The 25,859-nt window shown below is 31.6% G+C and overlaps 1 protein-coding gene and 1 long non-coding RNA gene across 3 annotated transcripts; both read left to right on the top strand.

Moving 5' to 3' along the window:
- The first annotated feature begins 16,649 nt into the window (after window positions 1–16,649).
- LOC145638604 (uncharacterized) lies at window positions 16,650–17,677 on the top strand. The gene is made up of 2 exons (XR_014114675.1): window positions 16,650–17,046; window positions 17,516–17,677. It is a non-coding gene; the product is annotated as an uncharacterized LOC145638604 (long non-coding RNA).
- Window positions 17,678–19,492: 1,815 nt separating this feature from the next.
- On the top strand, window positions 19,493–25,714 carry LOC145639634 (mitochondrial adenine nucleotide transporter ADNT1-like). Of its 2 annotated transcripts, XR_014114922.1 has the most exons (9): window positions 19,493–19,952; window positions 21,517–21,565; window positions 21,684–21,847; window positions 23,136–23,173; window positions 23,812–23,924; window positions 24,023–24,136; window positions 24,649–24,993; window positions 25,151–25,303; window positions 25,504–25,714. XR_014114922.1 is itself a non-coding variant. In XM_081690925.1 (8 exons), exons 1-8 carry the CDS (start codon window positions 19,795–19,797, stop codon window positions 25,232–25,234), a joined length of 1,065 nt encoding a protein of 354 aa, XP_081547051.1. In that variant the 5' UTR covers window positions 19,493–19,794; the 3' UTR covers window positions 25,235–25,502. The 2 variants fall into 2 exon arrangements, 1 of the variants encoding a protein (XP_081547051.1); XM_081690925.1 differs by lacking the exon at window positions 25,504–25,714 and having other exon boundaries at window positions 25,151–25,502.
- The last annotated feature ends 145 nt before the right edge of the window (window positions 25,715–25,859 follow it).

The raw sequence follows: 25,859 nt of genomic DNA, 5'->3' as shown, positions 1-25,859 counted from the left end.
AGGAAGATTCCTGGGTTTTGAGTTGGTTTGAGAAGTTCAATTTATAGTATTGGAGTAATACTCTTACTTGTACTCCGTATTACTACGTATTTTTTATTTTTAATGCATCTTGTTTCTCAACCATTCACCACCGTCCACCTTGCACACGTATTTCCTACCTTGTACAATACGAGTATTTCTTAAGCAATACTACTTTGTATTTAATTTCATTTGAAAAATGCTAGAGGTCGCGAATAGACTTAAAAAAATAATAATAATAATAAAAAAGTCTGGTTATGAAATAGAAGATGATTATGATATACTTGTATATATTTAATTTATTTATAACATTGGAATTAAACATGTGAATTTATTTATCTTATTGGAGATTATGATAATGAAATTGTACACCATTTCAAAATATTTGAAAAATCTTGTCTTCATTTCCTAATCACTAATAAAGAAACCAGTTTTCAAGGAGCTAATTTTTACATGAATTAACAAGATGTTCAATCTATCTAATCTGATGGAAAAGATAACTAGTGATTATAAATTATTATACGGAGTAATATAGAAATTAAAAATATTAATACTACCTCTGTTTCGTATTAGTTGCAACTTTGGAATATTTTATATCTCACAAATAATACCCCAAAGTTGCAACTAATAAGAAACGGAGGTAGTATAATATATGGGGAATTATGATAAGGAAATTGTATATACCTTTTTAAATATACATGAAAAAAGTTGTCTTCATTTCTAAGTCACTAATAAAGGAACGGGTTTTCTAGTAGCTATTTTAAATTTTACTTGTATTAAGATTAAGTTACGGTCAATTCGTCTAATCTAATGGGATAAAAATATACTATTAATTATTGTTGGTAAAGAATATTAAACACGTGACACTTAATATGAAAAATAAGAATTTAGCCGTCATGACATCAATATTACAGAGTACTATATATATATTTTACCGCAAATCAAGATATATCTAGTTTCGTTCTTTAATTTGGCCCTTTGTCATGCTTGTGTGCAATAAAAAGTGGGTTGTTTAGTCTCCAATAATCCATGTATCGGATCAACTAGCTAGTATACCACCATTTGTGACAATTATATATATATTGGTAATATAACGTCCAATAATGATCATTATATTATATATAGTTTTAGCCGTAATTAAATTACATATATAATTTCATTGACCCTACTCTTGTAAACTCATTATACGGGGAGTATATTATATACATATATATGATCACTTTAATTTCCATTATATAATCATTCTTCAATACAATATGCATTTCGACATATAAGTAAACTAATAAGTACGTGTAGACCACACCATCATTTCTATGTTTGGTAGCATCTTGATGAAAGAAATCACTATAAAGGTAAACTTAATATGAATTGTTGAATGGACATAGGCTGAATTATTTCTTGTAATGATGTGATTTATTTGAATGAGCGTTGCATAATAATCAAAATTATCTTCATTGTTGTAAAAATTCACACTTTCACATAATTAATATAATGCAATTATATAAAAAGGGATAATCAATTGCCCTCAAAGGTTAATTGTGACGGCATTCCAAATCACTTAGAATGAAGAGGCTGGATGAACTTAGGGTCTGTTCTCATTGACTGAACTCAGCTGAACTGAACTGAACTGAACTAAGCTGAACTGGACCGAACTGAACTGAACTGAAATGAATATTTTATTAGAGAAGGAAATTAGGAGCTGAGCTGAACTGAACTGAACTGAGCTGAACTGAACTGAGCTGAACTGAACTGAACTGAATTTCAACGTAAGAGAACAGGCCCTATTCATGCATATTTTAACTGAAAATTCTATAGATTACTATACTCGTACCCAAAATATGTGAATAGTACTTGTGATTGCATAATAGTTTTATTAGAATATAAACTATTAATTGTGCTTCGGCCCAAAATACTCCATATAATTACTAACCAAAATATGTTCTACTAATTCCAAACAATATAAGGTCAAAAAAATTCAAAAGATATTACGTTTTTTTTTCCCCCAAACATTTCATACAATGATTAGTTTATGTTAAAATAAAATTAGACAGGCATATTTTTCATTCTTGTTACGAAGCATGCATGCATGTTGATGTTGGTGCTCAAAAAAGACAAAGTTGAAGTTAAATTAAAAGGGTTGCATATTGACCGGTCACTTATGTCATGCAGTGAATTGAATTTGGGTAAAAGAGTGTGGCCGTGTGGGCACAAGGCTGAAGGCATGTTGTGCATCTCCAACAAAATTTTACATTAAATAGTTAAAAAAAAAAATATGTTTGGCCAATGATATTACTTCCAGCTTCCACGCAAATCAAATCTCAAATTTAATTAGGTTTTCTGATTTATTTTTTTATTTTTTTTAAAAAAGAAAAATCTATGGAAACTACTTAGGAACTAATAGATCCCCCTTATTTAATTTCGTCTTCAACGTTTAATAAGGATATGTAAAAACATATTGTGGGCTTAGCACAAATTTATGTTGAATGGATTTACGTGTGCTTACATTGAAATTTAAGAACATAAGTGACTAAAAAAACAATGATGCAGACAAAGTTTAGTTATTTAATTTAGTACTACATCCATTAAGAAATTTGTTATTGCGTATGAATTATGATTTTTTTTTTTTTCTAAATTTTGTATTAATGCATGCTAAATGTCAATAATAAGTATTGTATCTAATCTTGATAATATATAATCACACGCTAAACATTAACCAAATAAACTTGTTGACATTTAAGATATTTCTCTGAATCATCATATCATCATAATCTACGGTAGCAAATAATGCCTGAAAATTAAACAATTGATAGCGTTTATTTTGGCTGCATTATATTTATTCCAATTTCACATTCATCGATTTTCCATCGTTAAATAAAACTAAGTTGCTGTCCACGTCGATTGACTGCGGTATTGATGGACCCAGCCAGCTCAAGTTTTTGTAAGGATGATATTCAGTACAAGTAAATTATTTGTCTCAATGCTACAAAAAACTGGTCATTATTGTTTAATTTGTGACTCAATAATGTATTAATGTTACAGTAATGTATGACTATTCGAGTACTGGTACTTTTCTAAATAAATTAAATATAATTTTGAAAGTATTTACTATAATATCAGTCATAATATTATTAGTGATATAAACGGGGTATTCGGATTCAAATCGATTGGGTACCACCTTATTAGACTATAATCAACTAAATTAGTTCACATATACATAAATTATTTAATCAAAACATACATTGATTATATGCTCTAATCATCTAATGGTAGGAAGCAATACACCTACTTATTATGAGTACCTTTTAATGATAATCACAACATACACTATCCTGATAATTTGGTCATATTTTTAGAGTTAGATTAAGGGTCTGTTCTCTTACGTTGAAATTCAGTTCCAGTTCAGTTCAGTTCAGCTCAGTTCAGTTCAGTTCAGTTCAGCTCCTAATTTCCTTCTCTTATAAAATATTCATTTCAATTCAGTTCAGTTTAGTTCAGCTCCTAATTTCCTTCTCTTATAAAATATTCATTTCAATTCAGTTCAGCTCAATTCAGTTCAGTCAATGAGAACAGGCCCTAGGCCACAGATTAAGAATTTTCATACTCCTTATAATCTTATAATACATGATTACCTGATGATATACTACTATACGTGATACTTTTAAGATATTGGCAGGGTTTTTGGTTAAGAGAATAATAGAAAGAGTATGCTCTAAAGTTCTTTAAAAATTAAAGAATGGTGGACTTTTTTATTTTTTCTTTTTTGAATAAATAGAATGGTGGACTTGTTAATACATCAATAAATACATAGTATATTACGTTTACGTTAATATCGCTGCTGCATGCGTAACTGCCTAAGTTTAATGAAAGACCCCATAAAATATTGAGTCATTAAATACTTGTATGAAATATGCTGATCATATGAAACAAGTTACTTAATTGTAGCTTATGTCTCAACCATTGACATTTGAAACATTTTTTGTGGCTTAGCACATGACGTACAATAGGGAGCACATATTTAATATCCTACTCCCTCCTTACTCCTTAGGCTTCATCTTCAAAAATTTGTCTTTTCCATAATACAAAGTCAGTCTATCTCCACGAGTCAGTGTTTGAGAGTAAAAGAGAAAGTAAAGAAATCCCCGGCCCTACTTTCAAGCAAATTAGTTAGTAGGGGTTGAAGCTCAAAAGGTAAGTATTTTAAAAGGAAAATTTGTCTATTACTACCGCAAGTTAATACTACTTTGTAAATTACTACCGCAAATTTAAAAAGTTGTGAATTACTACCGCAAAAAATTTTAAGATGTTGCGATTACTACCAAACTCCCATTAAACCCAACTACGACGTCATTATATTGGAGTACATGTGTACAATATGTACTTTATTGTACATCACCAGTTTGGGGTAATTTTTAACTAGTTTTAAAAAAAATATATAAACCTACTTTAGGACTTTAGGTAACCATAGCTTGATACTTTCTCCATTCCTTTTTTCTTCTTTCCATCTAAAATCATTTATGAGACAAAAAAGTTTAAAATAGGATATATATAATTTTTTTTTTTTTTTTTTTTAAAAAAATAAGAGAATTGGACGAAGAGTATTTTTTATTGTAAATTAAGAGGTGATTTTTAAGGAAAAATTAAGTATTTATAGAGTAACCCCTCAAAAAAAAAAAAAAAAAAAAGTATTCAAAGAGTAGTATGGTTATATCTTGAAGTGATATTGTTAGGTAACTTTTCTTTTCTTTTTTTTTTTTTTTAATTAACATATTTTATTTATAAAAATTTGTAATTTTTATATCCATATAACTTATATTCTAGGATAAATTTACATTCCATGAAAAATATACCCATCTAATTTTATAGTTTGTCCCTAGTATTTCATCGAAACAACTCACATCATTCAACTTACACAACCCATGTGATGTTGGTTAATTTGCTAACAATCTCAAATTCTCAATCTCAATATTTCTTCCTTTCTCGTATGAAGTGGGGTTTGTCATTCACTATCTTTCTCACTCAAATTATTGTTACTTCGTCTTTTCAACTACAGAGTAATATTTCTTACGAACTTAAAAAACCTATATCATTCTTAATCTATTTTTAAACATGTGTGTTCAAACGTAGAAGACAATAATTTAAATTAATAATAGGGTGAATATTAATTACGTTAATAGAAAATTGACACAAAATAAGATTCATAAATATCGATTCAGATATTGGCCTATTAGGTAAACGTAGAGTTGTCCTAAATGAGCAAGTGTACAAAAGAAGACGTGCTCAAAGATAAAATGGTCAAAAAGGTAGGATAGCTTTTTCCTAATAAGCTGATTAATTAGTCACAAAAACACTAACTAAAGGTAGTAATTAGCTTGGAAGTTTAAAGAAGTACAATTCTATCAATTAAGCTATCTAAATAAAATTGACAGATTTCCATCATAACTTGCAACTAATCTATTACATCAAACCACTATTTTTATATTTTTGGGGGCTAACTTTAACTTCCACTTTCTTATAATAATAATTAAAATAAAGATTAAAATTAAAATTAAAATATGACAGCAAGCATTAAGATAAATATTATCCCATTATGACACTTTAGGCCTTAATGTAATGTCCCCCACATTACCGTGTTTGTGATAGAGAGATCCAAGTATTTGAGCAAAGACAACAAAAACAAAATTTTTTAATATAAAAATAATAATAATAATAATAATAGTAAATTAAAATTTAGGATGGAGTTGACCAATTTCGAACTTAACACGTGAACTACTAAGATCTCATCAATTAAAGTCACTATTGGAAACTTGGTCACATTTCCCATTTGGATAGATGCAATTTGGTTTACTCTTTTCCTCCTCTTCCCTTCCATACCCTAATCAGATATTTAGAGTTGATCGAAAGTGACGTTGCATATGTGGCATTATTTTTCGGGTCATGTTTCTTCTCTTTAAGTTATTATAGGTACAGTGTTTATCCACCTTAAATTTGGTTCGACCTAATTAGATGTAACATAGGCTTAAAATGGATTGAAATTTTTAGGCGTAAACTAACCTACGTTTAGTATAAAAATATCTTCTCTTAACAAGAAAATAATATTCTTTTATTTTATAATAATAAGATATAGTCATTCAAACATTTTTGACTTATTAGTACCATAAAATAGTTGTTTAGTAGGTAGTCTTACTAGGCTATCGTATTCACAATGAACAAGTTTATATTGATAGCAATTTTTGTAGAACAAGTTGATAATGTAAGATTGTTGAGCTTTATTTGTCTGTACTATTTCCATTGATCAATGGGTTAATTACAACAAGAGTCTGGATTATATTACTGGTATGTAACAAACATATAATAGTAAATTTATCTAAAATACGGTAAAAATACTCATTTATAAAACACATCAAAAACTAAAAAGAGATTATTTTACGTATATTCTCTATTAAATAGCTATGTTTAACCGTCTAACTAGTGCATGTGATGGTGCGACTGTCAAAGGCTATAGATGCGGAGGTGGTACAAACTTTGGAGACAAAAAAAATGGAAACAATGCCCATTTGGCCATTTCTCATATGAAGTAAGATATTAGTGAAGGTGAAAAAGAAACAACAATCAATCTCATAAAAGCCCTAACTATGTGTAGCATACTAGCATTTTAGTACATTAGTAAGGAGTAGGGAGTACTTATGCGCGTATGACATAGATTTCTCACCAACTGGCGAGATACAAGAGCGTTGTGAATTTGTCGATGAAAGTAGCTCAAATTCATCTCTTAGAATTGATCATGCTGATGTAGAGAATAAATAGGAAAGGAAATTAAATGCTACCATTTTTTTATTGCTTCGTACTTTTAATTTATCGGTAAATTTCATTTTCAATGAAAAACATAAACGTGTCAAAAAATTGCTTGTGGATAATACACAAGACAACCATTACAAGACACCCATTAATTAATTTGTGATTGTCAATATCAGTTTATTATGAATTGTATAGTACGAACTACGAAGTAAATATTAAGACATCCATTAATTAATTGGTATGAGAGTTTCTCTCTCGGTTTCAAGAGATCTTAGGCTTGGATAGCGCTAATGGGTAGGCCCATGGTTTCAAGAGATCTTAGGATTGATTCACACGATCATATCCCCGACCTTATAGCTCTCTAAACACCAAAAAAAAAAGGGGCAATTGTTAATGTCAATGTATTACGAAGTTAATATTGACTAAGAGTATGAAGTAAATACAGTACTTGTTTATGGAGTATTAAAGATTTTCACGTCATATATAGTTTAAAGTATCTTTCCCAAATATATGCAATCATCATGTTAACTTGTAGTTGTGGCCAATATGTGGATAAAAGATGGAAAGACGACTTACCATTATAAACTTGGCTACTAAACCAAGTCCACGCCACGCCAAAGAACATTTCAAGTACTCACTACATACAATCTCATCACGGATCCAGGCCATCTTAGAAAATTCTAAACCTTTAATTTGTACTTATTAATTATCGTACGACAAAATTTTTTAAAAGTATATATGATGTACAAAGACTTTCAAGTGCAACATATCACAATCGGTCATCTTCCAAGTTATTAATGCTAATGCCCATTTTAATCCTTTCTTATGAGTATGTATATCCAATATTATTTTTTAATATACAAACATTTACCAAGTATTATTTAAATATTAAAAACATTATATTCACTACAAGTTAAAACCAAAAAATGAAATATGAAAAATATAATATTTAAAATAAAAAAAAAATAAAAAAAAACTTTTATAATTGTGTTGTCACAGCTTTTAATATTGGGCATGCAAGAAGATGAACATGGCTGGCACTATCACATGGACCATTACATTATACTATAATAATGCACGTTTTATTCATGCACATTCGCAATTTTTCTGTTTTATTAATTAATATTACTCTTTAATTTAAGAGAAAAAACAATAAATTGTCTGCCCACTTTGGAGTTTGAAATAACATATAGCCGATATTTGGTATTTGGGTTTGGTTCTTTTCAGTTTTAATCCAACAAAGGGGATAAGATTCTTTTCCATTCTTGTTTTTTTGCAAAAGAAAGTATCATCAACTTGCATAATTAGTTGATAATTAACGGTCTTATGCTCCTTAATTACATAACAAAAATAGTGATTCGTATATTATCGAATACCGCGTATTACATTAAAAGGCTACTTGGAACAAGATATGTACATTAAAATCAAGGACTATTATGATTTTGGTTGGGAAAAATAAATAATTGAGTGTATATATGTGTATGTTTAGAGAGCTAAGGGCGGGTGATGAAAATCGATCCCAAGGTCTCTTAATACTCTAACCACTTGAGTTATATCTCCCTCTCAACGTATAAAGTTTGTACTTTTGAGTGAACGAGATGTTGCCTTGGCTCCCCGAGTGTTGCACAAAATACCACTACTCTTCGTCAATTTCTGTGTGGTAAGGTGGTGTGGTATTGGTGTTGAAAGATGTTAACTAGTGATGTGAACACATTACATTTACATCACCTCACTCTTACATAAGTTGAGATCACAAATAATTAGGCGAGTTTGTTTAACCATGAGTCCACTCACCCAACACAGTACAATTCCAAAAACACATATAATTTGACGTCCAAATTTAAAATATTTTATAACTCACAAATAATACCCTAAAGTTGCAATTAATACTTAATGAAGGAAGTATCTATATAAATTTAAAATGTCGATGAAAGACGTTAGAAAATTTAAATGAAATGTTAGTAAGAATAAGTCCGAACTCATATAATAATTAGCTTCCTCTATCAGGAAAAAGAAGTTTAGCTAGCTAATAAACTATGCTGGATCAAGAAAATAAGTGAGTCTATACTCATGTAGTCATGTCACAACATAAATCTAATCTATGTTTAGGGCAAAAAAAAATTCAAATTTACAACATTAAGTTATGGATTTTTAAGTATTTATGTTTTCATCTTTTTTAATGAGACTATGCGAAGAATAGACATTATTATATTCATAGGAAATAATCATATCATATAATAACTAATATATAAAGCTAAACTTTTAGTCAGGCCACGAAACAGCGACACTTGGCGCTTTAACTTTTCGCCAAGTGTCGTGCCACGTAGGCGACATATAAGATTTAGTATGCCACCTCTTACGCTAGATAAGAGAATTTAAGATAGATTTTTTTAAGATAAAAAAGTTATTTAGAGTTTTATTTCTGATAAAAAGTTATTTATAGTTTTATTTCTAATAGGACTTCTAATTTTCCATATGAATAAGTAGATTGTAACTTTAAAAATATATCTTATAAATATGTTAAATTAAATTTATTTCATAAATTTATAAAGTTGTACAAAACAGGACTTATTTGTGATACACTTTAATCAACCAAAACAAATAAACTTGGCATTTTGATTTTTCGCCAAGTGTCACGTCATGTAAACAACAAATATGAATTAGTGTGACACCCATAAGATAAATAATTATAACTTTTAAATACTTTTAACACAACTTTAACCTGTCTTTATAAGTAGCGAATTAATGTAAGGATTTTTAAAACATAAAGATATATATTGCGGAGGGAACTCGGGGCATCGCCCGGGGTACTTACTAGTGATATAATAAACATATAAAGTCCCCCGATCTCAAATTCTCAATCATGCTTGAGCGCACAATTTACTTATCACTAATTATGGTGTGTTTAAAATCTTCTACTCACCTGATAATTTTTATTTACTTAATCTCATCTAAACCTATTTGATGAAGTTATAAGAGCTTATTAAATTTTTTTTATAGTTATAATTTTAATTTGGATAACCCTTAAGATGAACATAACATGTTCTTAATGTGATTTTTTTTTTTAATTGAATGAACTGACATAGAGTGACGTACTAAATAATTTGAGGTTATACTTTACTTTCATTAGCTTCTAGATGATGCTGAGTTGCTTTAACCTAGTACAATAATAGTTGTCTTACGGAGTAGTTTATATTTTTAGGGTCCCCCATTGTTTTAGCATAGTCGTATTTTACCGAATCTCCTAATTATCTATTCCATTGCCTTTGCATATTTTAATACTAATAATTAAAATAATAAGGAATAATTAAAAAATTAAAATGCAGTCAATATATTACTTTTTTGCCATATATCATGCAGAATACGTGTTACTAATAAGGTTATTATTAATAATAATAGGAGTAATATTTAATTTGTCTTACTTTTTTTTTTTTTTTTGAAAGAATTTTTGTCTTACTTAATGAAAAGGAAGTTGGTGTTTAAATTTTAATTTGATTGACTAAAGAGTTTGTTGTAACAGATGCATGTTTGTAGCTCATCATATAATTAAGATATATTTAAGGCATAGTCCAAGTCTATATACAACTAACCATATTACTAATTTACTCTACATAATATATTATATTATCATGCATGCGTTGTTGTTATTATCATCATTATTATTGTTATATGTGTATGAATTAATCAATTATAATGAAGTTACAAACTGATTAGAATGATAACCACTAGCACGTAAAAGTTAATGTAAACAGTTCGCATGAAAAGTGGCTATCTTAATCAACTTATTAAGTAGGGCCAAAATTACTACGAATATATCTTAATCAACTTATTATCTATCTATTAAGAGTACATATGTATCAACACTAATACAAGTTCATTATGTTTACAAAAAAATAAAAAATTTACCACTATTTTTATTTACTTGTCGTAAGTTCATATATACAAGATTTCGTGCAATTGATCGAAAATGTAAGGGGGGAAATGAACGAGTCAAGTAGTAATTAGTAAATTAGGACATTCTAAGAATAAAATGAGACAAGTAAATTGTGAGTATTGAAACTAACTCTGCTACAAAAACGAGATATCAAGTCGAATTATTCCACGTATGTATGTATAAAACATCATTATCTAGATAATGAAAGATTAAATTAGGACCCATTGTAAATTTCGGCTTAACATGGAACAATATGCTTTTATGGAGGAGGACCCATCCACCTCACTCGTGATGTACATCACCAAGCCCCTGAATTTATTGGTTTAATTTTCTAAATGGATTTTTCCACTTATGAATAAAATTAAAAAGGTAGAAAACTAAGAAATTTTTAAAAAAGTTTTGGGTAGGGCATAACATGTATGAAGTATGATGCATCATGTATGTAATTGTCCCAAAGAGGTGTGGTAGCTGTTGGTCGTCTTAGTGGCCTGGAAGTGACAATAATAATGTAATTGCTGAATTTTTTTTATTTTTTATTTATTTATTTTTTGAAGTACAAAAAGGAGACATTGACGGGCAACATATATGGTCGCCAGCGTGAAACACAAATTTTAAATTAGGAATACGTGATGATCTTAGGGTTTGTTTGTTTGACATAATAAAATATGGGAAGCGAAACTTTAAATTATAAGAATTGCAACTTTTATGTGTTATTTGGTTGACAAAAATTTGGTGAAATGGAGGAACCTAGAAATTTTGAGTTTTCACAAAATTTAAGAAATATTTTGCCTAATCCGCCCTAGATAATCAAGTAGAAATTCTCATGGAAGTTACTTCTCTCATTGTGTTTTTTTTTTTTTTTAAACACAAACAGGAATTATATTAAGTGGCTAAAGCCATAGTTGTAATTACAAATAGCATCACATAATTTGTACATTGAAAATGGATGCTAACCAAAATAAGGCCTAACAAACAGGCTCAAACTTCCCTCATTATTAATCAAACAATTTTAGATGATTTCCATAAATTTGATTATAGGAATTTATTTCCATAAATTTGCAATTTATGGAAATTTCTCATGTGAACCAAACGACACCGACTATACATGCGTACCATTTGATTTGCTCTCTGTAATTGATGTGTAGTACTCGTAGACATTATTTAGTTGGAATCTAATCACTTTAATTTCACTGTATGTTACTACTGTTGATTGTACTCATATTTAATTTGGTATGCTTCTAATTACAGCTCATCCTTCAGCTGTTATCTAACTAATTTTCTACAACTTTTAAACATGTGAAAAGTTACTTAATGATTGGTAATTACTGAATGCAATCTATAGCATTAAGTGGAACGTAAATGCACGGTGCAGTACAGTAACAAACGAACTAGAGCAATGAACGAAGACATGAATTCTTGCTTTAGCTTACTTACCTTTTCTTTATTGTCTCCTAGATAATTTAAAGATTCATGGAGTAGTACCCAGTAAAATGAATATTTTTTGGTACATAAAATATATTAATTGATCAGTGATGAATGCATTTTCGATGATTGGTTAAAACATAAGATGAAACAACACATGCATCACAACAATTTATTTTAATTTTTTTTTTACTATAATTCAATATGAAGTTAAAAACTTTCTCATTAACTATTATGTGTGATTGTTGAATTTTTTATATCTCACAAATAATATCCAAAACTTACGCACTTGCACATAATAATGGAGGCAGTATAACACATGTAGTTTGATTATCCTACATATCAATCAATATTACATCATATAATTTATTTTCTTCCTTAACTTTAATTTGTACGTGGAAGGTACAGTGGTACCTTGATTTAATGAAGTAGCTTATAAAGTGCAACTAATACACGTTAAATGTTGCCTCAAAGTACCAAATAAGCTTTAAATTCTATACTTAATTATACCTTTAGGCCTCAAATAAAAAAGAATTTCAAAGAGAGTTTAATTTGTAGGTGATTAATGTGGTGATGGAAAATTCAAAATTTATACTCCACGTAGTAAACTTTGTTGCTCAATTTGTTAAAACAAACCTAAATACAAATAGATAATAATCCATCCATCGATCTACTTGAACTTCGTTAGAGATTAAGCACATACACATAACGTAATAATAATAAATAGTCCCTTTAAAAAAAATTACTCATTACTTCAACAATGATTCTAATTTCTAATAATGCTCAAAACAACAAGGGAAAAAAAATTATTATCTCTTTAATTTTAAAATAATATTATTACATACATTACGAATTATTTTGGATTTCTTACAACGTTACTTTCACGCATGGAAATGCCACAAAATTAAATTTCCTTATCATGAATCCATGACAGACATTGTTGATTTGGTTTTGGGCCTTTTGGCCTTTGTTTCGTTATTTGGTTTTTGTTTTTAAAAAAAAAAATATTTGTCAAAATTTATCTTGGCCATATTCTCTTATAGAATGTCTACTTCTTCTTTTGTGAGCTAAGGATCTGTTCTCATTGACTGAACTCAGCTGAACTGAACTTAACTGAACTGAACTGAATTGAACTGAGCTGAGCTGAGCTGAACTGAACTGAACTGAACTGAGCTGAACTGAACTGAAATGAATATTTTATAAGAGAAGGAAATTAGGAGTTGAACTGAACTGAATTGAGTTGAACTGAACTGAACTGAACTGAACTGAGCTGGACTGAGTTGAACTGAACTGAACTGAGTTGAACTGAACTGAACTGAACTGGATTTCAACGTAAGAGAACAGGCCCTAAGAGCTAAATTTCGCTTTTTTTTCATGCTATTCTTATTTAAATTAAATTTCTAATTTGGCTAAAATCCAATAGGTTTTTTGGACAGGAAAAATTTAATTGATTTGTACTATATAGAGTTGGATTGATGTACTAGAGAGAGTAGAGACTATACAAAATTGGAGTCTTACGTGTGTACTCGTTTTTTGACATTGAACCATTGCTCTAAAATTCCTCATGCATGGTATACTCCGTACTTGTAATCAATAATTATATTAATAGTGTGTATAGTATACTGGTCACATACCACATTGTCTTATAAATATCTATCTATCTATACATATGAATTTTACTTTATTTGAACAATATGTTACCTGAAAATGTTTATTAAGGCTCTTTTGGTAGGAAATGTTTTATAATGTAACAATTTTTTGTATATGGAAATAAATTAAGAAAAACACAATGCAAATTATACACTGGATCGGAGTTAAAAGTACAAAAACCAAATTGTACATAGGAATTAAGAAAAAACACAATGCAAATTGTACTTTAATTCTTTTCCCAAAAACAATAATAAAAAAAAGAAAAAAATTAAAAAAAAAAAATTTATGAATGAGTTTGTCCTTTAATACATACTCCCTCCGTTTTTAAATACTTGCTCCACTTTCCTTTTCCAGCCGTTTTTAAATACTTGTTCCATTTCCTTTTTTTGGAAAGCTTTTACAATATAATACTCTCTCTCCTTCTATTCTTTTAATACTTTTGCTTTTTACAATTTTTTATTTTCTCAACTACCCCACTACCTCCATATTTTATTAATTTCTCCAATTTCTCCTAAAACTCCGCACATGGAAAAATGGAGCAAGTATTTAAAAACGGAGGGAGTAAATGATTTCATATAAGACTACCAAAGTTAAACAGTAAAACAAAAGGAGTTTTTTTATTTTGTTTGGTTCCTTAATAAAAGGATTAAAATGGAAGTGGGAGGGTGACAAATGATGGCCGAGAGAAAATTACAAAAAAAAAAAAAAAAAGAGAGATTTCAACTAACATAACTATTCTTCACCCTGATCTTTACAAACCGAACAAAGGAAAACGCTTAATATTACGAGTATATACCGTCCAAGGTCCAACCCATGTACTCTCCACATGAAACTTTCACTTATTATTTATTAAGTTTATGATTTCCCTCAATTCAACAATTATTTAAGTACTATAAGGTCTATAGCTCATAACTTGTATTGCACATCTTGAAAATATATGTACCACTTTCATTGACATTTAGTCATAAAGCTATTACTCGTGTTTCATACACGAAGTATGGAGTAATATAAATTTAGATCTAGTTATATTTTAAGATATCAATTATTCTTGTCTTTCGTGTTTTTTCACATTATAAATTTCCCTCATTAGAAGAGCTTCCCAAATAATTTTTTCTTCTTACCTTTTCAAAAAAAAAAAAAAAAAAAAAAAAAACATTCTCTTGTTTCATACTTTATGTGTTACACAATTTTGTTATTGAATTTAATTGGGCCTTAGAGCAAAACAAGTTCAGCCCATTTTATGCTGAGTCCTATTTTCTAATGTTTTGTTCAGGCCCAATTTTAAACTGTCAAGTGGCCAATGGGCAATTTTTCCTTCAATAAATTATTATCAAGCCCATTACTAAGTGAGGTTTTAGTAGGGGTTTTTGGAAAGTCAAAGACTACTGCCGTTAACTACTTAGGTTTCCGTTACAAAAAATCCTGTAATTATAAAAATACAAAAAAGGAAAGTTTCCCATAAAGTTTTTGACAGGTGGCAAAAAAGAAAGCGCGTGACTGATACTCGCACGGTCCACGCGTGTGGCTAGTTGTCTGAAAATTGACCAATCAACAAGATCAATCAAAACTACTAAAGGACACTGGCTTCTCAATTTAACGAAAGATCAAAGTTGAGACTATCTTTGTTTCCTATCCAAACTTGAATATAACTACACCACAAAAATTGCAAATTATCTCATTTAATTGTTGGATTTAATAAGTGAAAGCAACTACCTTAAGTAAAAGTGGGAATTTATTTCTAAGGATTTGGGTTTGTTGTGGAAGTGGGCATAGTTTCAATTTGTGGCCCAATTGTAGGTTGTAGTTCCATCATTTTCTTCATTTGTTCGCCCATCGATTTTTTATCATTCAGTCTTTTTTGGGAAATTTTTTTGGTGAACTCTAAGTTTTTAATTTTCTAAGTGGTAAACATTCTTAAAATTTATTATCAATGGTGAACTCTAGTTATCTTTAAAATTTCATTGGCAACACTAATAATATAATTAATTGATTCTTTAACCATGGTTAGCTTTTAAAATAACCATTTGCAAAAAAAAAAAAAAAAAAAAAAAAAATCTACAAAAAATGAAAAAAAACCCACCCACCACGTATACTCTCCCCCAGCCACGACCACAGTGAACTAACCACCGGCCACCACCCACACCCAGAGCCTCCGGCACCAGGGAGCCTTGATCCCCCTTTCCCCGACGCTGGCCACAACCAAAGCCACCGCACCACCTTCTCACAACACACCAACAATTAACACCATCGATCAACCACCTCCGTGACCTCGCATCTTCGACCACTATCAACCTCAATTAATCACAGAACCTTCACACCCACAATCCACCTGCTGCACTAGCCTCGCACAACCACCGAACCGCATACACCCACGTCGAATTAGGGTTTAAACCACCAGAAACCCACCCAAAACTACCAGAAATTGAAACCCGTTTGGGTTTGGTTTCGAAACCCTAAACGGGTTTGGGTATTTCTTGGTGTTTTGGGGTAGTTTTAAAGGATTGCGAACTAGGAAAGAGGGTCGACGGGGAGGTTCGCTGGTTTTCGGGGTGGTTTGGGGTGGGGCCGTGGTCGGTAGTGAGGCGGTGAAAGAGAAAGAGAGGAGCAGCAGTAGGTCGGGCCGTAGGTACTAGTAGAAAAAAGCAAAAAGGCACCGCTCAATGGCCACCGGTTTTCAAAAACCGGTGGCAAAAATAGGGGAAAAAATGGGCGGGATTTTGAGGGATTAGTATTGCCACCGGTTCGGTTCGAACCGGTGGGAAAAATATTAATCCCACCGGTTCAAACCGGTGGCTTTGTTAAAAAAAAAAAAGCCCCGCCCTTTTCTAAAACCCACCCCTTTTGTTCCTTCCTATATATTAACCCCTTTTACCAAACCCAGCCCCCTCATCTTCTCTCTCCTCCCTTTTTCTTTCTGAACTTATCTCTCCTCACTCCTCACAGCTCCTCCATACCCATTTTCTCATCTTCGTTCTCAGCTCAGTCCACCTTCATTCTCTTTTCTCTCGTCCCCTCATCCCCTCTGCTCTTCTTCTCTTATCTCCCTCGCCTCCTCCCTCCTCTTCACCTCTTTTGAAAACCGCCGCCGCCGCCACTAACTTTCACCGCCTAAGGTTTTCTGGTCAAATTCGACCATGAAAACTCTAGATCTAGAGTTTTCATGGTCGAATTTGACCTTTATAACCCAAATTCTAGATAATTTCGGGGGATTTTTGGTGAAATTCGAGGTAATTTCTCTTTTTTCTTACTTTTATTTTGTTTTTTGTTTTTTTTGGTGGAATTCGTGGGTTGTGGTGGTGGTTGTGGTTACGGTGGTTTAAGGTGGGTGGGTTTTGTTATTTATGGTGGAGTTCGGAATTGATTTTTTGGGTATTAAAATTTAATTTATTTCGAATTTTTTTGTAGTTAATTGATTTTCGAAATTTTTCTGAGTTTAAGTGATTTCGAAATTTTTCTGGGTTTAATTGATTTTCTAAATTTTTGGGGTTAATTGATTTTCAAAATATTTGGATCGTTTTTTGTCTAGGTACATGCATGAGTTCGTGAACTATTCTGGGTTTGTGAAATATTTGGGTTCGCGAATTTTTTTATTTTTTTTTTATAATTTAGAGTTCGTGAATTTTTTGGGTACTGTTTTTTTTTTTTTTTTTCACATTTTTTGGTAAGTTTTATTAATTCTGGGTTTAATTTATGCAGGTCTTAATTGATGCATCAAGATTCAAGACATGCAACAAGATTCAAGACTTTGATTTTGAAAAATTGTTTTAGACGTATTTTTTTTATTTATTATTTTTTATTGTACAATAATTTAAAGCTGAATTTCATTGTTTGATTATAATTCAATGTAATTTTTTAATTTTTTTTAGTATTGTACAATAACAATTTACAATAACAATTCTTTTGCGCTCATGTGATGTTGTTTGCCTTACATTGAATGTTTTTATATTATAGTATTGGTATTATAATTGCAGCAGAAAAGAAAAAGGAAAAAAAAAATTATGTAGCTGTTATTGCCACCGGTTAACCGGTGGCAAAAATGTTTAATACCAAAAAAAATAAAATCCGCCAACTGTAATTACCACCGGTTAACCGGTGGCAATACTTGTTTTGCCACCAGTTTTGAACCGGTGGCTTTTGCATCAGATTATTGCCACCCCCCAAATGACCACCGGTTCAAAACCGGTGGCATAGGGGGGTTTTGAACCGGTGGCTAATTGCTTTTTTCTACTAGTGAGGGGATCGAGATTGAGAGAAAGAGAGGAGGTGGAGGTGGGGGATCCAAGGCCGACGCACCGACGAAGGTGGATCTGGGCGGCGCCGACGTTGGTGGGGGGAAAGTGGATGGTGGCGCCGACGTTGGTGGGGGGGGAAGTGGATGGGTGGCGCCGACTGTGCTGGTGGCTAAGTTGGGTGGGGAAGGGTTTTATTTTTTTGTTTTTTTTTGTTTTTGAAATATATTTTAATAATAATTTAATTATTTAAAAAAATAAAAAAAATTAACTTTAGTTAAGGATTTTTATTAAAATAACACTTATCAATGGTACTAAAAAATTTAGGTTTACCATTGATAATAAATTTTAAGAATGTTTACCACTTAGAAAATTAAAAACTTGGAGTTCACCAAAGAGAATTTCCCTTCTTTTTTTTTTCTCGAAAGTGCATTTTTTTGAACCTTAGTTTACATTGGTGTATCACTCGATTTATAGATATATTGTACTTAAATGTGATTAGAATCATTAGGTTAAATGACAGTGTTCATCTTATATTTGTTTATGTAGTGAAAACATTGGATTTTTAGTTTAGATATTTACATTGTCACCTAAAAATATTTGCGGGTATACTAGATTTATGAAGAATTTTGTATGGTTAACAATCTATTACCAAACAAAATTAACTCACAATTTGAAATAACTCCTTGTAATTGAAGTCATTTGTTAGTTACTCGGACTCTATACAAGTCAATTTGTTGCTACATAATCATCATTAGGATCTCGAGCTGGCCAACATTGTTTTTTTGGAACGGTAGTACTCCTGTTAATATGCAAAATCATGCATTTGAGCACATCAATAACATGGTTAGAGTTGTATTGAATTTGATCCAAACCTAAACTTGGATCAACTCAATCCAAAAGGGACTAAATGTAGCCCATATTGAGGAATTCTAATCAAAACTACATTCTTTGAATAACTTTTGTTATGAGATTTTATTTCATGAAGATAAAAAAGTTACATAATTATATATCCGTTTATCATTGGACAAAGTCTAATAAAGTTTGTGAAAAAAATATCTTCAAATTTTGGTTTTTGTAAAATACGGAATATTAAATTTAAAATCACTTTGTTTAAACAAGTTAAAATCGACCAAAATCAAAATAATCAAGTCCAAAACTCTAAATCGACTTAAATTAAAATAATTTTTTTTCCCATATCCTATCCATCAAAATGAAATTCCAACAATTCTTATTCGATTTTGGACCTTAGCACAACCCAATAGCGGTCGAAAAACAATTGAATTTTTTAGCCTACGAAAGACCCCACGAGGGCCACAGTCATCCACGTGGACGGCTACCACAGCGAGTGATACTCACACCTCCTTAAACCCGCGAGTAGAGTAGCACTACAATAATAATAGCAACCCATTCACACCCTCTAATAATTTCACTTACTACTACTCCATTTTCTACTTTGTACCAACAAACGCCGTCACCAACTCACTGCTACCTGAAATCTCTCACTCTCTTTCTCTCTCTTCCCCAATTTCGTCTCCGAAACTCGAGATTGATTCATCTTAGAGAGAGAAAATCAGAGAGGAGAGATCGAAATTTCCGTCTCTTTCGAACGAATTCATTCTTCGATCGATCAAATTGTACCGGAAATTTCTGCAATCTCCGATCTCGATTTCTAGGGTTCCGGCGATTCCATTTTTGTACCTTTTTTTTCCGATTCTTTGAATTCAATATTATTTTCGGATTTTAATGGCGTCGGAAGATGTGAAGACGAGTGAAGCAGCTGTTTCGACGATTGTAAACTTGGCGGAAGAAGCGAAGATTGCTAGAGAAGGTGTTAAGGCTCCTGGTTATGCTATTCTTACCATTTGCAAGTCTCTCGTTGCTGGTGGTGTTGCCGGCGGAGTGTTAGTTTTCTCACTCATACTCTTTGAGTTTCTAAAATGTTGATGAAATTGAAAGCATTTTGATGAAATTGATTTTTGAAGAAACTCTGTGATCTTTTTGGTTTCTGGAAAATTTGATCGTTTATTTATTGTTTTATGTAAATTTTATTTAAATTGATGTTTGGTAAGTTTCGTTATTTTGTTTTGGTTTGGATGAATCTGTGGTCCCTGTTTTGTTGTTGCTGTGGATGTGCATTGTTTGTTGTAGATTATTCCAAAAATGCTGTCTTTATAATTGGTTTATTAGCTTCATTGTTGGGTAAGTGATGCTTCATTCCTTTGGATTTGGATCTTGTTATTATTTCGCAATTATAAAGCACTAAAATTTTTAAGCTTCAAGTGTTGGGGGATTGGGTTTTATGAATTTGTGATATCTAGATTTATTGATATGGATCTGCAAATATACTAGTCTGTTATTCATGGGGTTGTTTTTGTGGGATCGCCGGAAAAAGGAGGGAGAAACAAATTTTGGGACAAGTTCTTGTTGTAAATTTTGAAGTTTGTAAGTGTTTATTATATTTGGGATCAAAAGAAGCAATGAAAAAGGAGTTGGAGTTGAAAGTAAGGTTTTAGGAAGCAGCAGTGTTTGAGAATGAAGTTGTAGATGAAAGCGGGGAGGAATAAAACTTTATGATTATTTGGATGCTTGACTTATCATTTGGTCACATGGTCGATACTGTGTTAGTCACAGTTCAAAATTACAATAGCTTTTGATGCTGCAAGGTAGAGTTTGTGGTTTATTGAGTATTGAAAATTTTTGGGTTATTTCTTTTAGCTTGTTGGTTTTAGGAGAGAATTCATGGGGCTCATGCTCTACTTGTTAGATGGCTGTGATTGGATTTGCCATTTGATGTTGAACTTTGATCCTTAGAAGCAATGGTGTGCTGATGTTCTTGATTTGGGATATGTATTTTTTTTTTATTGGTCCAAGAAGCCTGTATTATTGAAGATTAACAGCTTCTTACTTTCTTCCAACATTGTTATATGATGTAGGTTTCATTTATGATGATCACAGAAGTAATTGTATAGGTTAATTTTGGGTGCTTAACTTAACTCTCTTGGGAGAAAGAGATGGCTTTAAATTTGATGTCCTTTTCTTTACTTTCGTTCCTTTTTATATATTTGGGAAAATGGAGAAGACTTGCTGAAGGAACGATAAAAGTATGGTTTTCTTATGTGGCAAAAAGTTCGGATTTTGGGAGAAAGGAGAAGGATATTACTCATATTAGTCATGGAGTTAATTAAATTTTCAATTGATCATAATTTTGGCTATGATCACTGGACTGAAGCACTAAGATAAAGGGTCCTAGCTAGTGGCAATGTGGCATTGTAGCATTGTACTATCAGTTTGAATATGCAGTGCGTACTGCTAAGTTACTGCTCCTCTACTCTATATGATTGCTTTTCTGGTTTTCTGTATGGTTTTGTAAAATTTAGGGGATATTTGCCTGATTGCCTCTATATGACCTTTTGAAAAATTTGGGGTATAATTCTTATGTTTCATGCCATTGGATATGTGTCTCAGGTCACGAACTGCTGTTGCTCCCTTAGAACGCCTAAAAATATTGCTCCAGGTATTCTTCTATTCGTCATAGCTGCTTTCTAATGGGTTTAGTACTGTAATTTATCAGCTTCAGCAGAAAATAAGGAAAATCTCACCTTTTAATTGCGGTGTTAAACATAATATTCCAGGTTCAAAATCCACATAGCATTAAATACAACGGAACCGTTCAAGGGTTGAAATATATATGGCAGAGTGAGGGATTACGAGGATTGTTCAAGGGTAATGGAACAAATTGTGCACGTATTGTGCCAAATTCCGCAGTCAAGTTTTTCAGCTATGAGCAAGCATCTAAGTAAGTTTCTTTTTCTACATTTGAGTAACATGATCTTAGTTGCCATGTAAAGTTTTGAAATTGCTTCTCATGTGCAAGTTTTACTTTTTTATTTTTTGTCTTAGGAGGAATATAATTTATTATTTTTAGCTCTAGACACTTGTCTCTACCTCCTCAACCCCTGGTTGCATATGCATAACTTATGCAACTCTTGCTGGGATTTTCTGAACTTGGTCAGTTGCTAGGAATCCCTTTAAAGGTGGCCGTGAAATAAAAATTAAGATGAAGAATTGAAGAGACGGGCAATGTCGTATCTAAGGGCCTGTTCCGATTGACTGAACTCAGCTGAACTGAACTGAACTGAACATATTAATTAGTGATTTCTAACTACGGATTAGTGATCTTTGATTATTTATTGATTATTTATTACTATACATATGTGTATATACAAATGTACATACTATTATTAATATTATTATTATTATTATTATTATTATTATTATTATTATTATTATTATTAATTTTGATTATTATTATTATTATTTATTGATTATTTTTAGTATTATTATTATTATTGTTATTGTTATTATCATTATTTATTGATGATTATTATTATTATTTATTGATTATTATTATTAGTATTTTTATTTCAATTATTATTGTTATTATTATTATTATTATTATTATTATTATTATTGTTAATATTATTATTATTATTATTATTATTATTGTTATTGTTATTGTTATTATTATTATTATTGTTAATATTATTATTATTATTATTATTATTATTATTATTATTATTATTATTATTATTATTATTATTATTATTATGTTGTTGTTGTTGTTGTTGTTGTTGTTGTTGTTGTTGTCGTTGTCGTTGCCGTCGTAATAAGAGCTTAAAAGAATGAAATTTGGCTTTATATCATTAGCAATATCATTAGACGTAAATTAAGAACTGAGCTGAGCTGAGCTGAAGTGAAGTGAACTAAATTTCAACGGAAGAGAACAGGCCCTAATGTGCCATTTGCTTCTGAATTGGTGTCTGGCTAGTGTAGCACCATTGGTGTAGCATTCTTGAGCTTCTAAAATTTATAGACCTGTAGTTTACAGGCTTAGTCTTCTCTATTACTCTATTAGTATGTTATTACAAGTGACCAAAAAGTGTACTTTATTAAAAAAAGACATGTCTAAAGATGGATATATCAAGTGTCAATTGATATCCCATTTAATCGTTCGTAAGTAGTGAGTGCTGATTGCTTTTTACTGTTTTCTTCTTCTTTTTTTCTTATTATTTTTTTCTTTCCAGGGGCATATTATGGCTGCATCGACAACAGAGCGGCAATGGTACTCCTAATTTTTTTTAATTCCTATTAATGTTTTTATATTGTGTGATTTTTTTTCTTGCTTCGTTACCCTGCTGTCACGGGTTCATTGTGTTTCTTGTTGTATCTTATTATTTCCTACATGATAAATTTGATTAATTCTGAATTATCCCGTATAATATTGCCCAGCTGCTGTTCTAGTAAGGAATTCATTTATATAGTACAGATGAGAAGGTGTAAAAGTTTCACACAAAACTTTAAGGTTCTAGTTACATTGACATCATAATTCTTTTATATATTTAGCAACTATAATAGCTTAAGTATGGATCACAACATGGCCATATCGAAATCGGAGGTACAATCTGACTCAGCCTCATCCTTGTTTGGTATAGAATGATAAGAGTTTGTTGAATGATCCACATGATTGTTTCATATAAACATCCTTGCATATTGTTTAATTGCAGATGCATGTTTATTGTTGTCAATTCTCTAGTCTGTACCATGCCAAGTTACCAACCGCGTTAGCACATTAAATATCTGTTTCTCGGAGATTTTATCATGTGATAGTTTTTGGAATTCTATTGGAAGTTGAATTCTGATGCTGGACTTCTGGTTAAACCTTTGAAATAATATGTTTCTTGCTTTGATTGTCAATTTCAGCGGACGCTGAACTCACTCCTTTGTTGCGCCTTGGGGCCGGAGCGACTGCTGGCATCATAGCAATGTCTGCAACTTACCCTATGGACATGGTGCGGGGCAGGATTACTGTACAGGTATTATGAATTAACATCTCTGCATATTATTATAATTCACACTAAGGTTCTTTTGTAATTTGCTTCAAATGACATTTGCCTGTGACCTGTGTTTTCAGACTGATAAGTCACCTTACCAGTACAGAGGCATGATCCATGCACTGTCCACTATTCTTCGTGAGGAAGGTCCAAGAGCTTTATACAAGGGTTGGCTTCCCTCTGTTATTGGAGTTGTAAGTTCTTTGACTTAAAAAACTCTGGATCCAGTTGTTTTACTTTCAAGTGTGTTCAATAGTTTTGGTTTGGAGTTAATTTTGCATCAGCTAGTTATCAAGCAATAACTACATACATATGGCTGAAACATAGCTTGTGTTCTCAATTAGTTAGTAAATAGATATTGATTCTTGCTGTGCTTTACGCAATCCGTTGCATAGACCAAATTTTAGGGCTAAAGTTGCTGATATATATATGCGTGCTGTGTGGATAAGAAATAGTGGGCCTCATATGCCTTATGCTCAAGAATTTGATCCTTTGTGGGAGGGTTTTTTTCTTGGAAATTTAATATACAAAGTATTGGTGGAACTGCCACTCATTTAGCTGAAGTCTTGTGTAGTTCTATGATTGGTCTGCTAGATCTTCTTAGCTTGTTTGCTGTTCAAATCGTACATGCAAATTGATTTTGCCTTATGCAGGTTTGCTTGCATGTTTTAATGTTTGTTCTTACTCATCTGCTTGTCACTTGTAGGTTCCGTATGTTGGCCTCAATTTTGCCGTGTATGAGTCATTAAAGGAATGGTTAGTGAAAGCTAGGCCATTTGGATTAGTCCAAGATAGTGAGTTGAGCGTGACAACAAGGCTTGGATGTGGTGCTGTGGCGGGGACTATTGGCCAAACCGTTGCTTACCCTCTCGACGTTATTCGCAGAAGGATGCAAATGGTGGGGTGGAACAACGCTTCATCTATAGTCACTGGTGACGGGAGGGGCAAGGTCCCATTGCAGTATAATGGCATGATTGATACATTTAGAAAGACAGTTAGACATGAGGGTTTCGGAGCTCTGTACAAAGGCCTGGTCCCTAATTCAGTAAAGGTCAGTTTTCAGCATACCTTGTAATATGCTTTCAAACTATCTGCTGCTGCCAGTCTTGTTGTGGCTTATAGCCCAGTATCCTTTATGATCAGAAATAGTACATATGAGTCAGTTACTTATATTTGTGGCTTATGCTTGTATCTCGTATTTTCTCCAGGTTGTGCCATCCATATCAATAGCATTTGTGACATATGAGGTGGTGAAAGACATCTTGGGAGTTGAAATGAGAATATCAGACTGAAGTTGCTGATTCGGGCTCTTAAACTCTGATATATTTTTTCTTCTTTTGGTAGGCAATTGGAAGAAATAGGTAAATTTTGGTTGATGTATTGTATTTTTGCCCGATTAGAACAAGCTAAACTAGAGTACCAGGTGCTAGCCTGTTTTATATGTTGCTTCTCTGTTACTTCCTGTCTAGGGATCCTTCAGAAAATTCTAATTTTCTCAGTTTTTCGAATGCTTATTTGTAATAAGTAGTTGCAAATAATAAATTGATGGATCCATTTGCAGATTTCTAAGAGACATTTCTGTTGGATGTTTACGTCTGCTATACCGTCCCTTGTATATTGCATAGACCATCTCCTGCTTGATTTTTTGTGCTTGGAATTAAGTGCTCCATGCTGCCTTTGTAAAATCAAAGATGCTTTTAAAGTACAAATTTTATGTGGCTCTCATCGGCTGTATGACGAGACTACTGTGATAGTACAAAACTTGTCCTTGACTCCTTGGCCATGCTCGGATTTTATAATTAATTGTAGTAATTGAAAAATCCTTTCAATTTATTTGCTTTGTTCAACAATTTTGATGAGTTAATTTCATGCTTGTAATCTTACGTCTCTTAATAATTAAGTTTGATACTGTTAATA

Source organism: Chenopodium album, chromosome 7, assembly GCF_948465745.1.
Source record: "Chenopodium album chromosome 7, dcCheAlbu1.1, whole genome shotgun sequence".
Classification (NCBI taxonomy): Eukaryota; Viridiplantae; Streptophyta; class Magnoliopsida; order Caryophyllales; family Amaranthaceae; genus Chenopodium; species Chenopodium album.
This window is presented reverse-complemented; position numbering and strand designations above follow the sequence as displayed.

Excerpts from the sequence above, each read along its gene's own strand:
- LOC145639634 (XM_081690925.1), top strand. The coding sequence starts at position 19,795 with ATGGCGTCGGAAGATGTGAAGACGAGTGAAGCAGCTGTTTCGACGATT. Across the intron at positions 19,953-21,516 it reads GGTGGTGTTGCCGGCGGAGT|GTCACGAACTGCTGTTGCTC; the intron begins GTTAGTTTTCTC and ends TATGTGTCTCAG. Across the intron at positions 24,994-25,150 it reads TGGTCCCTAATTCAGTAAAG|GTTGTGCCATCCATATCAAT; the intron begins GTCAGTTTTCAG and ends TATTTTCTCCAG.